We start from the raw sequence: 17474 nt of genomic DNA on the forward strand, positions 1-17474 counted from the left end.
GCTGAAAGTGAAGCTTGCAAGAAAAAACTTCATGCTAATTGGTTTTCGTTTAATTAAACAGAATGAAATTCTTGCAGCCAAAATTTCTTCTGATACTGAGCTTAATACAACCTGAATAATTCTCTGTGGCTATGTTATCATGACAATTAAAATTAAAAACGCTGACTACATTCTTGACTGGACTTAGATCTTTTACCGATTCTGAGCACAACTTAGATACAAATGCTATTTTACATTCTTGACAGAATCCATTCCATGTGACCACAGGGGCTGAACATTGCTTCCCTTGCACTTTTTCTCCTCTCTCTCACGCCTCTTCCACTTCAGTGTAAATATTACGAAGCCAAAGTGTTTGACTCAACTATGGTGTTAGCCAAATTTAGATGATAGTGATAGTGTGCTGAGCATGGCAATGTGGAAGTTTGTGCAAGAAGAAAGAAGTCTGGCCATAAACTGTAGAATGTGCTTAAAAACAGAACCACCCTGGAGCTTCTTTCAAGAAAGACTCTTGGGGGTAATATTAATCATTATCCCATGGTTCAAATGATGAAGGAGTCTGCTCCGTTATGAATATATTAGGCACCTCTGATTATTTTTCAAGTCTAATGTGAACTAAAAACACATTGCAGCCACCACATTTTCTTTTAATTTTTAAATTCATGCATATCCTAAGAGAAATGAGGTCCATATGCTTATAAAAATTCATTTACACTTTGCACTTCACAATGTGTGACACAGTCCTTTTATACATGTTTTAATGTCTTTGTTTACTTTTGAAAGCATCCGTTCTGTGAGACTAAATTCCAAATAATTTGGAGTCAGAACCCAACTGCCATATTCAATCAGTATGCACCTTTCACACACAACTGATAAGGTTACAAACATTTGGAAAAAAAAAAAAAAAAAAAAAAAACATGGACTCCCTCCGGAGCAAAGAAGCATTGTTAAGTAAAAAGATCTAAATGCATGCATATGAATGTCACTAAAATAGTAAAGTCTAGAGCTATCTTTTAAATGCTATTTTGGGGATCCCTGGGTGGCTCAGCGGTTTGGCGCCTGCCTTTGGCCCAGGGCACGATCCTGGAGACCCGGGATTGAATCCCACGTCGGGCTCCTGGTGCTTGGAGCCTGCTTCTCCCTCTGCCTGTGTCTCTTTCTCTCTCTCTCTCTGACTATCATAAATAAATAAATAAATAAATAAATAAAATTAAATGCTATTTTGTCTCACAAATTTGAGCATGTGTGGATTTCCTCTAATTAAGCTTCAGCAACATATAAAGATCTCACCCACGATTCAAGCTCCAAAATGGAGACCTGAGGAGGACAGGTCATTTCCCCTCCTGATATCTCCTAGGACCTTCCAAAGAGGACTTTCCCCCAGAGTTGAAGACTTCTGTGCTTGTTGCATTCCCAACGGCAGCCAGCCAGAGGGAGAAGGCAGGAATGAGGGTGGTTTATCTTAAGAAAACTCAGTGTAGAGTAGAAAGACAAAAGCCAAAGTGCAAGATGGCTGCCAATAATCCGCATGCTACCCCCAGCAGGAAATGCAACAGACTTTTCGGCCTCCTTGAGGTGAACGGAGCAGGACAAGGTCTCTGTTTTCTGGTCTGTTGAGTTGACAGGAAGCATGGTCACATGACGTTGATCTAAGTAAGCGCACTTGGCATGTAAAATCTACTTCAATGCAGTAATGATGGCAACCTGGCCAGTCATTAATCCTCACCAGTTTAGCCATAAAATCATCAAGTACTCCTAAAGTTTGGTGAATGTCCCAGGGCTACCAGCTTTGATTAGTAGCTGACAGTGGCACTCCCTTTGATGCTGTTGAAAGTTTCAGGAAATTCCAAGAGTAGCATTAGCAGTCTTGATGGCCTCTGTATTTTTCACAAATCCGATATATAGAAAATATGGTCTACAGGGCTGTGACACGTATGAATTCACTATAAAATATTGATGGGAATGCACAAAGGACAGGAAGAAAACGACAATAATAAAACTAATCACAAACGACTGACCCAAAGCAAGTCTCTGCTCTTTACATATAATTTACATATAATCCTCACAAGTGCCCTCAGAGGGAGATATTAGTCCCATTAAAAAGACAAGGAAACTGAGGCTGGTAAGTTTTATCTGAACTTACCCAAAGCTCCACAGTGGCCAAGTGGTAAAACTGAGATTTGAACCTAGCTAGCTCTAGCAACTTTTAGCCACCACATACCCCATCTCCTCCCAGGCTACTTTCTGCAGATGGGGTAATCCACAGCTAGTAGGATGAATTCAATATACATAAAAGTACAGGTTAAAAATGATAAGAGAGGAAAAAATAGTAAGAGAGACCCCCCACACACCTTTTTAGGATTTTATCCTAAAATAAATAGAAAAATAAGGAAATAAAAGTTTTTTTTTTCTTTGCTGTTTGCTGCCTCTTTGTAATATATTGACCCTTGCTGTAAATGTGAATTGTGACTTTACAAGAACCTCAAAAATTATTAAAAATGGATATGCTGCTTAAAATTGAAATTCAAACCCAAATTAATCAAAACATCAAAATAGCACAAATACAGATAAAATCCATCGTATTTCCTAGAAGTGTCAGTTTTGAGTAGGCTGCTTTTTCTTTCTCTTTTTTTTATTTATGTATTTATTCGTGAGAGAGAAAGAGCGAGCAGGGGGGCAGGGGTAGAGGGACTAGTAGGCTCTCCACTAAGCAGGGAGCCTGACATGGGGCTCAATCCCAGGATCCCAGGATCATGACCTGAGCCAAAGGCAGACTCTTAACTGACTGAGCCACCCATGTGCCCCTAGGTTGCTTTTTCAAACCCATATTAACTCATTCTGTATTCAGAGAATTGGATGTATGTATCTACCAGAGTCAAAGTCAGAAGTGAAACTTATTTATAAGGGATTCTTGACTTCTCAGCTAATTTATTTGATAATTCCCATGTGGATGAACCAATAAAATCATTTTTCACAAGCCCGGCTGGTCCTCTTTGTTCCAGAATCAAAGAGTCTGGTTATCAATTACAACAATGACATCAACAACAAAAGCATTCTTCTTGTAAACATGTGTTGTCACAACCTGAACAGGTTTACCAGAATGATGGATTTTTTTGTAGATTGTTAGCTTGGTTTTCCCTCTTCATCCTCACAGAACAATATGTGCTCCCCCTGGTGGCCAGAATGATATGTTTGCCTTCTTAGATCATCAAGCTAATCTTTTTACACCTTTTGCCAAAGGAACGTTTTCTTTTCCTTCTTTTTTTTAAATGTTTCGCAGGTTCTAGGTTTCAATTCAATTCTTTAAAAAAAAAAAAAAAAACAGCTTCTTTCAATTCATTCAAATATCTGTCTCATTTTTTCCTCCAAGAGATTCCTTGTTAAATCCAAACCAACTAGTTAAAGAATTTTTGTTTTGGTGTGTGTTGTTTGGGGTAAAAGAAAATCTTAGGAAGCTAAAACCACATCCACCAGTGCCCAGGAGAACTCCCAAAAGTGGACATTGTATGGCTGGTCTAAGAAACTGGAGATAATCCATTGGTCAATATATCTCACCAGAGAAAAAGGAAATAAAATGTTACAAGATGGAAATGTAATTTAAGAGCTGAATGAACACTCGGTCAGCTTATTTCATCCTTAAGAAGAAAAAAGACAGTGGAGGCAGCCCAGGTGGTTCAACTGTAGTGCAGCTGAAATTCCATCAGCCATGAAAACTGTAATTGGGATTCCACTTTTGGATTTGGCCAGCCCAGAAACAGATGTGTGTTCCGACCAAGATCACAGACTGCTTCTCCTGGAGAAGAGCTCTTTAGAGTGAAACAGGGGTTTCAACCAGTTTCAACTCCAAAGAAGAGACTTGCCTAATTGAGTATAATTGTTCCAAGTGTTTAGAATTCCCGAGTTGGATTCTGACTAAATGTGTGGTTCTGGTTGCAATGCCTTGAAAAAGAGGCACTGTGATTCCTCCTCGCTCTGGCCTTTAAAAAAAAAAAAAAGGAAGAAGAAGAAGAATCCAAAAACAGAAGTTTTTTTGTTTTTGTTTTTTCTCCTAAGTGGAGATCCAATCGCTTGGCTAGAACTATCTCAGCCACGGGACATTTCTTCAGTGAATGATGCTATAGTTCAGACAGCGAGGTCAAGGTGAAGACCAAATAACATTTTGCGCATAATTCCTGCCCATTAAAAGAAGAGAATCAAGTGTTTCTCATTACATAGCCTGTCTGGGTGCACAGTCCTTTCAACTGAGCTCCTCAGGCACATTTTGGCAAGATCCTAAATTCATATTATCCAGCAATACAGGAAGCAGGTAGAGTTTCTTTTGAAAAGAGACCCAGGCCAACGTAGCCCCAGCTAGGGAAGCTGATGGCAGGAAACCCACAGCCTGCATTAACCCGAACCACCACCCAATGAAATAGATCCCATCCTCTGGAACAGGAGGCAAGAAACAAGCAAATGGGAAAACGCAGTTGTCTACCAGTGAGGTTCATCTGTCAGGAGGCTAATTCCACAGAGATCCCAATGAATTTGGGACACGTAAGAAGCAAGTTTGTGCCAGTGCTGAATATTTATGTTTTATTCCTATCCAATATTCTTTCCCCCCATCCCTTTGCCTCTGTCTCTTTCCTGACGTAAAGAGATGGACTCCCTTCAAAGGAAAGGATAACTGCATTTGCCAGTGCCTAGCCACTTTGAATGCCCTTTGGTGATCTGGAAAACAAGTCTGAGTGTCTTCAAGAAGGACTCCAGGTCTCTTGTCCCTCCGTCTCCTTCCCTTCCTCCTTGCTGACGAGCAACCACCCTTCCCAGAGAAGTTATTACAATCCATTCGAAGCACTTCCTCCAATAATGAATGCAACAAAATCCTGCCTTTACTCACTTAAAGCACGAAGCTGGCCCTCTTTACAAATACTCTGTTTTCAATAAACCCTGTTGATATGCATCCATTCAAAAGAATAAAATGAACACAGTGGAGCTGAAGCTGCTGGTATGCAAAGATCAGATCTCCAGACCCTATCTGTGTGTATAGAGCACAGATCCTTGGTGTGCGCTGTTAAATAGCACATATACAGATAGAGACAGATTCTACTGTCTGCATTTTTTTTTCCAGGACGGATTCATAAAAGGCTGTAACAGTGTTCACCTTTAAAAACAGAAATGAGGATAGGAAGAAACTTTCACTTTTCATTTCGATGTTTCTGTACTGCTAGAATTTTCTAACAATGTGCATGTATTACTTTCATTCTTTCAAAAAAAACCCAAAGGGTTATTTAAGTGATTATATCTTTTTTGTTTATTTCTGTTTTAGTGTTTCTCTATGTTAAAAGAAATACTATTCTTAAATTAAAAAAAAAAAAAAGAGGCAAGTGCTAGAAAGCCAAATTGCTTTTGAGGAGCAATTTTTTTCTTAAATTATTCTACCTAGCATGGTACTACCTAATTTTATCCTACATCCCCAGTACCTCCACAGATCCGTAAGCACAGAAACCAAAACGGCAATGTACTAATGGGATGTTCTGGGGCGGGGGGGGGGGGGAAGGTTTAAAATTATGGTCCCCCATCAACTCTTAAAAATGACTCTCCTATCCTTTTTTAATAGTAAAATCATCTCCAGGGGGATGAAGCAACACCAGTGTCAGTCTTCCTCTAGACCAGGTCACTATGGGTGTCACTACACGGGATGGTGTATTTCATTGACAAGACCACAGAGGCTCAGAGGTCACAGGCCTCCTTCAGTCACAGTACAGTGGAGAAAAGATTTAACTCAAACTCAACAGGGACTTATCATGGCCCGAAGCCTCAAGAGAGAAGAAGGAATGTCCCTGCATATCCCACACAGCAATGTCAAAGCTTGCTGGCAGGCACTGTGCCTGGAGCTGTCCATGCCCCATGAAAGCTCACCCTGGCTCACCAGGGCCAAGGAACTCTGAAAGGCCCATCTCCAGCCATAGGATATGGGGAACCACTAGGGACAGATTTGGCAAGTGCCGCCCTTTCCAGGTGGCATTTACAACACTAGGTGTCTTCCATCCTTCCCAGGTCGCTTTTCCCAGCTTTTTTACCCTGACCTCTGGGGAGCACAAACACACAAGTGGGAAATGTCAGGGAAATGGGGATGACGGCAACTTGGAGACTTTGGCTAAACACGTAGAGTCTCCTCATTTCTTCAGGAGGCAGGGGGGATGCCTTCTTCCTGGCCCAGGCAAGCCTGTCCTCCTCCAGGCAGCAAGCACGGACTCATGAAAATCAGAAGCATGTAAAGCTCATGTAAATACAAGATCGGCAGAAAGGACTAGTGACTGGAAGACATGCTTCCTTTTCATATCTTATTCCTATTACCATTTAGACCAGCTTCTCTGCAGGAAACGCTGGCAGAGAAGGCTGAGTACCCCAGGCTCAGAGTTCAAGCCCCCATCCTGGTTCTCTGATGAGACACTGTCATCTAGTCTTTGTGCCTAAGCCCTGCAATTTGTAGTTAGCTGTACGGCCCAGAGAAAAGAAACCAATAGTTGGTCCCCAATATTCTTAGCTATAAAATGGAACTTTTTTTTTTTAAAGCAAGAGCCTTTGAAAATCTGGAAACCAAAGTTTCTACATGAAAAAAAAAAAAAAAAAAAAACAGGTCTCGTTTTGTAGTTCATACCTTCAGTGGGTATGATTGCAATGGGTTATAATAAAAAATAATTTCCTCACTGGTTGCCTCCATTAGTCCAAACAGGCAGCTCCACTACAAGCAAAACTTTCAATTCAAAAATGTCTTGAGAAAGCCAAACATGGAAAGGAAAAACAAAACAAAACAAAACAAAACAAAACAAAACAAAACAAAACAAAAAAACAACTAGCCAGAGACCTCTGTGTAGTTAGAAATCCCTACATGGTTTGGTAGCCTGGGATAATTTTCTTTTGCTTTCAGAACATTAGAAATGTTCCGGAAAGGTCCTCATTGTTGCTCACTGTCTTTCGTTCTTGTAAGAATCAGCTTTCTGTTAGCATGATTTCTGCACAGTGCTTCTCTGCCCTGGTTCTTCCAGGCTGCCCTTGGAGTTTCCTGGGGCAGAGCCCTGAAAGTGTTCCTCCTTCATCTTCTCCTCCACCTCCTGCCCAGCCCCAGGGCAGTGAGTGCTAGTGAATAAACTGATGCAGGAATGTCATCTGAACAGTGTTTGTGCTGGCAAGTCAGGGACTAGAGTAGGTGAGGCGGACCTACACAGCCCTGCAGGCTGGACACAGACTTGCTCACCCTTACAACGCGTTCTCCAGATGCTTTCCTTTATTCAAAGGTAGCCACATTTAACAGGTGAGACACTCTCACCGGTGATATTTTTATGACTACAAAAATCACAAGTTTTATGTCCAGGGTCCCTGCCACTAGTGCACCTGAACCTGGAAGCAGTGAACAGCTCTTGTGTCCAGCTCTAGAAGACACTCTCTGGGTTTTTTTGACCCTCATCCCCTTGCAAACCAGAAGCCAGATTGCACCTTTGTACCCAGAAGCAATGTGTGGTTTAACTGAACAAATGTGCTGACCCCTGAAAACTGAAAACAGTGCTGATGCATTTCCATTGTGTCAGGTTCCCTCCTGTTAAGTGTGGAGGGGTGAGAAGGGGCACCTCCAGGACATGCAGTTTTCTAAGTAGAGAAATACCAATGACCCCAATGCCCTCTACTCCTACCCTAATCTTCTTTGGGGTGACATCATCTCAAAGGAAGCAAAGAGAACCTCAGCCACTAGGTGCTGAGAACATACAGATTATCAGACAATGTGATGGGGGGGGGGGAGGACAGTTCATCCAGCTTTGCTTGGGTTCATTAACATGAAAATATAAAATAAAGGCCGTGGTCTCTTTGTCCATGCCCTAGGTCCCAGATCCCTCCCTTAGGGCTCGGGGGCTTCGAGAGGCGGACACCAGAGTCTCAGCTGCCATGGACTAAGGGTGGAGGAACCCAGTCTGGAGCTCTCCTGGAAGACCTACTGTAGGTCAGGGAAGCAGTAGGAATGAAGAGAAACCGATTTCCTGGCTGTAAAAGACACTCAAGAGAGAAGGGAGGTTAGGACCACAGGAAAAGGAGCACGGTGGCGCAGAAGGGAGAGGAGAAAGGGAAGAAACGAAGACGGGAGAAAAATTCAGAGGACAAAAGGAAGGCAGGGGAACATGAAGAAGGAAAGGAAAGCAGGATAGGAAGGAAGGAGGACGTGAAGACAGGAAGGACGCTGGGGAGAGAGAGCAAGGGGAGAAGAAGGGAAGGTGCCGAACAACCCTGGGAGAGGTAGGAAAAACACTTGCGGCTGGCGGGGCGAGGGAGGCCACGTCGGAGCAAGGATCGGGACGAGGGTGAAACGGTCTAAAGCCAAAGGTCAGGAAAGCCTAAAAACCCTGGCCCGTAAGGGAAGTGTGGCCGCCGGGCCGGTGGGCGGGTGGCCTGGGGGCCGACGCGCTGGCCGAGCGGGCTGGCTCCGGGCACCTCCTCGGCTGTCCTGGGTCCCGCGCGCCGCTCCCTCGGCTCCCTCGGCCCCGTCGGCTCCCTCGGCTCCCTCGGCCCCGTCGGCCGGTCCGCCGCTCGCTCCGGGCCCGGGCTGGCGCTCGCGCTCGCGCTCGGGGAAGCGCTGCCCCTAGGAGGTGGAGGCCGGGATGGGCAGTCCGTGTAAGCTGCTGAGGCCATCCGGGGCCTTGCCGCCGGGGCTGGACGGCTTCCGATCGGCCGCTGCGGGAGGAAGCACAGGGGTGTCGGGTCACTGGCTGGCGCGGCGCAGGGCGAGAGACCCGGAGGCCCCGACGTCCGCAAACGGGGTGACAGCGCGAGGACCTGGGCTGGACGCTCCGGGGGCTAAAGAAAGAAGCCGGGGCCGCTCGCCAAGGGCCCCACGCGCCCGCTAGCGCCCGCGCGTCCGGATCCCCGCAAGGGAGCCACCCGTGAGCACGGCCCTGGCGCTCTGGCCAAGGCCCCCTGACCGCAGCGCAGTGCGCTCGTCTTCGCCCCGCACCGTCTCAGCCAAGGAGTGCCGGGCGCCGGCCTGCCCTACCGACCCGTGCGCCCCCGGCGGGGAGGAGGGGGCAGGGAAGGAGGCAGGGAGCGGAGACCCCCGCGCCCCTCCCCGGACCGCCACCCAGTCTCCAGCCGCGCGCGGGCCCAGGGAGCTGCCGGCCCGTCAGGTCCACCGTCCCCCGCGGCTCGGGACGCTCGCGGTGGGCAGGGTTAACCGAGCGGGAGGCGGTCACCAAGCCGCCCCTGGTGGACGGCCCGCGGCGGCCCGGTTCCCTAAGGCACCGGAGGCGGCCCCGCTGTAAGTGGGTGGCCAACTTCGTTGTGCCCCGCGGCCCGGCAGTCCAGCTGCGTCCGCCCTGCGGGCACAGCACGCCCCGGGGCCTATCGCCTCCAGATTAAGTGACAGATCAGACGGCATCCTGCGCGTTGCGCTATTAGTTAGGGTTTTGGGAAGGGGCCCAAGATTTGCCTCCGGAAACCAGCAAAGTGACGCCACGAAGGCGCAACCTGTTTCTCCTCTCCCAGCCCCTGGCCGCTCAGCTCCTCCTGCAGGAAGTTCAAGTTGTTTATACCTAAAGGTGCCCATTTCAGCTTTCTTCTTTTCCCCTGCAACTCCTTCTTCAAAGGGGGTGCTCGAAGCGCTTCACTTTGGGATCAGGAGTAACTCTGGATTTTCTTGCCTTGCAGCTGCCCAGGCCAGGTGCAACTTGCGGTGGCTGCGGGGAGCCACGGGGGATACCCCTGGTTCAAAACCTCACACACACACACACACACACACACACAACACACACACGGTTTCACAGGGGTTTTCAGGGCCAAGTGACCACTCTGCTCTACCCCACCTCTCAGCTCTCTTTCCTAAACACAGTCGTGGCGGCTCAACCAACAAAGTCTTCTGACCCTTGCTTTCCACCCTGTACTCACTTCAAGGTGAGGACCTGTTTAGAAAACATCACAGCAGAAGGTTTCTCAGCTATGGGCTGCTTGCCTTAGATGCCACGGAGAAAATGAACGAGTATAAAATAAACACCGCAGGGGGCAAGAGACAGATTCCACCCCACTCGACAGGGGAGACTCCTGCTGCTATGTTCTTAGCTCTGTCCATGGCAGACTCTCGCCATAGAACCTCTCCTCCCCTCCTTTCCCACCCGCAGGGCCCCGGGGAAGCATGAGTGGCTATGTCATGGGGGCTTCAGAGGCTTGAGCCCACATTAAGCCCCCTGCTAGCTCATTTCATCTTAGGGGGTGGGAGGGGAGACAAGGGAGGGTTTTCAAAATATTGAGACTGCGGTTGCAGGGTCACTGGGACCAAGGTTGGGGCGGATGGAGGTGGGGTCTAGGTAGGGGACTCCAGGCCAGGTCAAATGAAACCAAGAGGTGGTTGGATCTCTCAGGCCAACACACCTGCACCCTAATGCTCTCTGGCAAAGTCTGCTTTCAGGATCAATCCTTCAAGAACTAATCGCAAGCAGAGATGAGTGGACTGAAGCTTCAAGTTCAGTTTAGCTTCAAGTTCTAGATTTGATATTCGAATGATACTCGAATCCATAGTTTTTCCAAAGCCCCTCTGGGAAGGATTTTAGAACCATGAGGTTTTGATGGTTTCTGAAAACACAGTGTAATTGTAAATACCAGTTGTCTTGCGGGAACCTCTAGTGAGGCCTGTCACCTGTCCAGAGGTGGGAAAGAGGTGTGTGGAGACAGTCCTGTGCTGGCTACAAGAAATCAGAAATCCCATGGATACTGAGATTCCAAGAATATCAGGTACCTTCCAAAAGTAGATGAGGTGGAGCTTTCCTTTTCTCTCAGGCCCCAAGAATCAAAGTTTCCTTTCACAGATGGAAAACATAAATCATATTTTCTCATCTACAAGTTAGGTAGGGAGCCCAGCCTTGCTCCTCTTTACCAAGATAAAAATAATAAGCAGCAATGCAAAATTTGACATTTGATTCGGCTTCCCTCAGGGTAAGTTAATGTTCATTTGCACCTAGTTTGGAGGATGCACTGAAATAGATGGATGTGCAGATAGACAGGTAGATATAATAGCATATGTGTGTTGTGCATGTATGCACCAGATGATCAAAAGTATTTGCTTTTTTACTGAGCATTCATAATATTAAATTGCCTTCATTAGAAAATTTTTGTTACTGAAAAAAATTCAGTAAATGTTATTCCTACTATTCTTAAAAACTGAACAGCAATTAATGATAGTAAATGGGATTAGTTAGGGTGAGACAATTTAAGAAAAGATTAGAAAAAAATTAAAGGCAGTGATTCTTATTACTTTGTAATTTTTCAAAGACCAGTGGGTGGGGAGGGCTGGGGGAGGGGCAGGGGAGAGTCTTTAAAGTCCACTTTTCTGCCAGTGAGAAGGGTAAAACTCCATGACCCAAATAGGCATGTAATTCTCATGATTTTTATGTTCCTGTCCAAACACTAACACTTGTATGCCAGCTTGAGAAATCATTTATAGTGATGGACCTGATTTATTCGATGATCTTTTATCTAGATATTTCAAGAACTGTGAGAGTCAGGAAACGAGCATTAATTTTTTATAACTAAGGTAGCTAATTATTGCTGTGGATCTTGAAAATGGGTGGGACGTTTCATAACAGGAAGCAAGTATACAGGTAAAACCTGAATGTCAGAGCCATTAAATGGCCCTGTATTTCAGAAAGAAAGTATCTTCTAAAGAAAATCAACCATGAACAGATTCTCACCCCCTCAATTCGCTAGAGTTAGTTTAGAATTCTGAACTGTGTGTTTTCCCTTCGGATTGTTACCTACACGTCATATTTTGTTTCTAATGTAGAGTCTGAAATGTCTCCAGATGAAGTGGTGGGGTTAGCAAACAACCGCACTATTCTGGAGATAAAGAGCTTTCTGCAACCCCACACACACACACACCAGAGGGGGGTGGAAATCATTGCAATTTGTGGATATACTTTTCTAATTCAAATGACCTGCTTAGTTAAATGACTTGTGTAATGGAGAAAATTCCATTTCTAGTCCTAATTCAGCACATAACTTCTTTTAAGGAAGCAGGTAGATTCAAGGCCAAGAACAAGACCCTGAGCAAAAGCACTCACCATGAGACACCCCCTCCCACCACAGTCTGTCCTGAAATGTAAAGTTTTAAGGAGTTCTAATTCTGTTTTTTAAATTTATGCCCCAAGATGTTTATGCTCTAGAAAAAGTGAAGAGAAAAAAAAAATTCCCTCCACTTGACTGTTATTTACTGATGGCATCTTAATGGTTTCTCTCTCCCTGATCATGCTATTGCAGCTCACTGAAACTACATGGAAATAAAGTTTTTTGCCTGAATGTCACAAAGATGGAAGCCCCCGCCTGTCGCCTGACTAACCTCCATCTTGGCAGGTGTAAGGAAGATCAAGTGGTAAAAATCCTTTTGTAATCTAAAACATCCTTCTTCCCCATACTGCCCTCCAGGTTTGTGCTGTCTCCTTCACTGCTGGGGCTGGGACCCCACCCCTGCCCCAAGGTGACTTTTCCTCTTCTATAGAGTTGTGGAAGTTGCACATTTCTGGTGAGAAGAACCTACATGCGGGAAGGCTTGAAATTAGTGAATCCAGCCCTTGTTCGCCAATGAGGAAAATGAGATTCAAAAGCAGGTGAGCCTTTCCCAAGTTATAGGGGAAAAATAGAACCCTGAGGGCAATGTAGGAAGAGGCCCCTCACACTGTTGACCATCAATGAAATAAATACCTGAAGTCTGTTACTGGACTTATCAGGGAAGGAGAAGAGGAAGGAGAACTTCCTGCTCCATTTCCCACAGAAAGAAGGACCCCCAATCACACAGAGTTCAAAGGTCTAGATTGGGGATACATGGTTGAAATGCTCTCTCCATTCCCAAAGCATATGGTTAAGCAAATGAATCGAAGACCAGGGACAGGAAGGAAGGAAGGAAGGAAGGAAGGAAGGAAGGAAGGAAGGAAGGAAGGAAGGAAGGAAGGAAGGAAGGAAGGAAAGAGAGAAGGAGAGGAACAAAGGAGAAGAGAGAAAGGTACCCAGAAGAATCAGGTGTAGTCCACCACAGAAGGCAAAGCTCTGCAAGCTGAAGAAAGGTGGGCCTGGATGATGCTTCTGAGCCCTTCTGCAGATGGAGAAACTGAGACCCAGAAAGGAGCAATGACACGGTCAACGACACAAAACCAGGTTCAAAGCTGGAGCTCTGTTTGCCAAACTGACCCTCTTCCTTCTCTCTCAGTACAAGTCAGGAGGGACAGTCCTACCGCCTCTCTCAAGCTCTGCCTGCCTTTCTAAGAACAGGGCATACACCTGTTATAAATCAATCTGCTTCAAGAAGCTAAAGGCTTCGGAAGGATTTATGCCTGGGACCCACTCCAGCCCTCCAGCTCTCCCCTCTTTGTCCGTCTCTCTCTCTGCCACCTCGTCCCGCGCTTACCCTCCTTCCGCGCACCCTTCCTTACCCCGGGGCCATCCACCGACGCCCTCCGCACCCAGGCCCCTCACCTTCCCGGCTGGGATGCTTGAAGGTCATGGCTGCGGCCAGCTCCCCGCCGTGCACGGCGACGCCGGCCCCAGGGGGCGCGAGCGGGGGCGGCTGCGCGGGCGGCCACGGCGGGCCCGGGGCGAGGTAGCCGGCGGCCGGGGCGCTGTAGACGCCGTGCTGGTTGGAGGCCGGGTAGGCGCAGGCCGGCAGGAAGCCGCCCACCGCAGAGAGGCCCGAGGCGGCCTGGAGGGACGACAGGGACAGACCGTCAGCAGCAGGCAGTCCCGCCCTCCGCTCGGGCGCGCAATCTCTGAGCTAGGGAATCCCCGTGTCCCCCTGCGTCCGCTCAGCCGTCCCCCACTCGCGGCCTGGCCTCGGACTCTCGCAGTCAGGCCTCAGGCAAAGTGATTTCCAAGCAAACTGGTAGACACAATAGTAGAAGGCCAGGGGGGTCGCGGTGTTCCCAACCCGGATTCAGAAGAGGGGAGCCCTCTCCCTTCTGGGTTCTGGGTCCCAGCGTCTTCTTTTCTCTTACAAAATATCTTGGCAAAAAGCAAGGCAATTCCCTGGTCAGCCACAGCGTCCCCCAACTAGTGTGCTTGAGAAAAAGAGCAATAAATCTGTGGCGCTGACTCTGGCGGGCTGCGCGGCCAGACACCCCGGACTCGATCCCAGCCCCGGGGGGCGAGTCTTCCCTTCTCTTTCTCTCCCCGCACCCGCCAACCAACCCCCTGCGCCCCCGTTGAAGACACCTCCTTGCGCTGCCCCTCGGCCACTTACCTGAGTGTATTTAATATCGGCCTCCAGGGCCGGCTTCTCGAGCCCGTTCACGGCGGGCGCGGCCGGGAAGGCCGAGCGGTTCACGGCAGCCCAGTCTTCCATCTTGGGGGAGTAGGAGGCCCCTTCGCTCCCAGCCAGGGCCCCTGCGGGGACACGGGATGAATTAGGGGGCACCCCAGTCTGCGCGGGGCCCGCGCGCGGCCCCCCGGCCCACACGTTTCCACGCAAGCTGGTACCCGCGGGCCGCCGAGGGTCCTCCGGCACTCCTGAGGTGCCCAAAGGCTCTGAGAGCGACGGGAGGCAGAGGGGTGGCGGGTACCCGGTTTCACTTTCACTCCCAGCAGGGCAGAGGGAAGAAAGCTCCCCGCTCCTCCCAACCTCAGACCCGCTTCCCGCGAAACAGTAAGACTCTGGTGGCAGGTGACCTGTCGGGCCAGGGCTAGGCGCGCTCCGCCAAGCCGACTTTAACCTGTCTGGAGGCTGTGCCCGCAAAAGTCCAAGTTCAAATCCACCGCAGGCTCATGGGAATTACATGGGTTTCTCAGTCTCAACAAGCGTATGGAAGGCGATGCAGAACTGCCTCTGGATACAGCCCAAATCTCCCAAAAGAGGCAACAACCCAGAGACCCCCGTGTGTCCCAGGCACAGATCTGCTCCTGGAGCGTGTGTGTGCATGGGTAACCAAGAGAAGACTCCAGATTTGAGTGCAGACCTGATGAAGTCGCCTCCCAGTCAACTGATTGCACCTTGGGAAGCTCTGGCCCAGCACTAGCCACAGCTCTGGCTTGAATCACCCGGAGAAACAAAGCTGTACCCGGCATCTGCCTTGGAGGCGCACCTTACTGCCACTGGAGCTAAGCATTCAGTTTCCTTCCAGCCGGCCCTCCTCTCTCTTGAGATAAGGTGAGTTTTGCTTCTTACCCCCATCCTGAGTCTGCTCATCTAAGATCCTGCAATTCCCTGGCTGGTTGTTGGGAGCAGGGGACACTGTGAAGAGACTGGGGACTCCATCCCAACCCACGTAAGTTCCTTCCGAGCCTTAAATCAAGGCTACCCCAAACCTCCCTCCCTCTCCCTCCCCTGCCTCCCAGCCCTGTGAAGAAAGAGGAACTGACAGGTTATAACTGCAGGCAAAGGGCAAATCCTAGCGACTCCCCCCCCCCCCCCCCCCCAGGATGGCTGGGAGATCCCAGGTCCAGGAGCTGCAGGGCTGCTGGGCCTGCTGGAGATGTAGGCCGCGTTAGGACCTGCCAGACACCTCCCGTTTCCCTTTTACTCAAAAGACTCTTTGGGCCTGGAAGGAACAGAACCCTCTGGGGAATGCTGAGGGAACCCAGAAGATCAGGATCATAAGAAAAGGTCGCAGGATTGACTCTGTGGTTTGTTTGGCTTAGATCTGGTGATAGGGTTTTGCATACTTTTTGCAAGAATGAAAAAGCACAATTTCAGGCCTCCGATTTTGTGGTCAGCGATTGCTCTTCCATTTGGGAAATATTTTCCATATTTGTCATAAAATGTTCAAGATGTCAGAGGACTCCCACAGAAGGCCCAAGACCCTCAGTCTCCCTGCCCAGCCCTGAACCCTCCCTTTTGCCAAAACTGGTCCGAGGAAGATGTGACCCTCCACCCGCATGTCCACGCCCCCCCACCACCTCCAATCCCCATTTCTGCCCCTTCCAGGAACGCTACAGAGGGCCCCCCCCGGACTGACCTGTTTGCTCCATAAACGTCCGAATGCCCAGGATGTTGCTGACCGAATGCGCCGAGGGCCACGAACGGGGTATGCTGACGTGGCCTGCTGTGCCCGGGACCCCGTGGTGGCTGCCCATCTTGGTGCCCGTGGGCGACACAGGGCTGGGATAGGGGTACTGGTAGATGTGGTTGTAGGGCAGCGCGGGCTGCGGTGGCGGCTGCTTGCTCGCCTCGTAGGGCCCGGGCTGCGCCAGGCTGCCAATCTTATTGCGCAGGATTCGGCTGATGGAGCTCACGGAGGGCACGTTGTACTTGTCGCAGACGCCGTCGGCCAGCAGCCGGTCGCGGATCTCCCAGGCAAAAATGCCAGGGTCGCCCTGCTTGTAGTCCCGGATGTGCTTGACCACGTTGGGGGTCGTGACGCGGGGTTTGCTGCCTCCGATGGCTCCGGGCAGGATGGAGCCCGTCTCGTTGTAGCGCGCCAGGATCTTGCTCACGCAGCCGTGGGATACGCGAAGCTGCCGGCTGATGTCACAGGGTCGGATGCCCAGCTGCGCCAGCTCCACTATGCGCAAGCGGATGGCGTTGGGCAGGGGGCGGCCGTTGACGAACACGCCGCCCAGCTGGTTCACCTCGCCGTACGTCTGCTCTGCGGACGCGCCGGACGAGAGTAAACAGGCGGGGGAGAGAACACCGGCGGGTTAGCCAAGCAGGGTGGCCGCACCAGGCGCGCCTCCGGAGGAGCTCGCGGCGGGTCCTCAGCGTCCCGCAGGGCGAGCAGACGGACCGGGTCCGTGCGTGGGAGAGGGCGCCCGCCAAGGGGCTGCGGAGGGGGCGCCGCGCGCTTCAGCCCTGCGTGCCGGGCTCGACTTTGACGCGTCAACCGGTACATCCCCTCCGACATCCCCTGGGGCGACACGCCGACCTCCCCCCACCCAGCCCCAGATGGCTGGGGGCGTGCGGAGGACGCGACTAGTCCGGGGCCCGGGACCAGGAGGGAGGAAAGGGAGGCGCCGGGACCCAACCCGCCTCGTCTGCTCACCCGCGTCCCGCTTGCCGCCCGCCCCTTACCCATAGCGTGCGGGCCAGCCAGCTGCCTGGCGCCGAGGCGGCCGGGGCTGGGCCCGGCGCAGTCCGGGAGAGCTCGGGCGCCGCCGCCGCGGGAGAGGCATAGAGGGAGGGCGCGCGCGAGCCGAGAGCCGCGGCGGCCGGGCGGCGGGCTGGAAACTCGCGGTGCGCCGCCGCCGAGCGCGCAGCCGCCCTCCCCCGCCGCCGGGCGCTCCCAGGACCCTCTCCACGCCCGCGACCCCAGGCCTAGGGTGAACTTCATCCGATTAGGAGAAATTCGTCTGACCGGGAGGCTGCAGCGTGCGGAGATCAATTTGACGTGTCCTCCACGTCAATCTCGGCAGTCACGCCGGAGGCGCGCGAGTTGGCAGCTCATTGGTTCCCGTCACTGCATCCGGCGCCCCCCTCCCCGGCCTGAAACTCTACCCCCTCCTCTTGTCCTCCTCCCCCCTCGGCCTCCTCCGCAACCCATCCCCCCCCT

The 17474-nt window shown here is 50.2% G+C and overlaps 1 protein-coding gene across 1 annotated transcript; it reads right to left on the reverse strand.

Moving 5' to 3' along the window:
• Window positions 1–8517: 8517 nt before the first annotated feature.
• On the reverse strand, window positions 8518–17255 carry PAX1 (paired box 1). The gene is made up of 5 exons (XM_025469103.3): window positions 16997–17255; window positions 15945–16574; window positions 14234–14376; window positions 13474–13696; window positions 8518–8697 (listed from the first exon to the last, which is right to left on the reverse strand). Exons 1-5 carry the CDS (start codon window positions 17253–17255, stop codon window positions 8606–8608), a joined length of 1347 nt encoding a protein of 448 aa, XP_025324888.1. The 3' UTR covers window positions 8518–8605.
• Between the last annotated feature and the right edge of the window lie 219 nt (window positions 17256–17474).

The sequence above is a fragment of the Canis lupus genome, chromosome 24, assembly GCF_003254725.2.
Source record: "Canis lupus dingo isolate Sandy chromosome 24, ASM325472v2, whole genome shotgun sequence".
In the NCBI taxonomy this organism is placed as follows: Eukaryota; Metazoa; Chordata; class Mammalia; order Carnivora; family Canidae; genus Canis; species Canis lupus.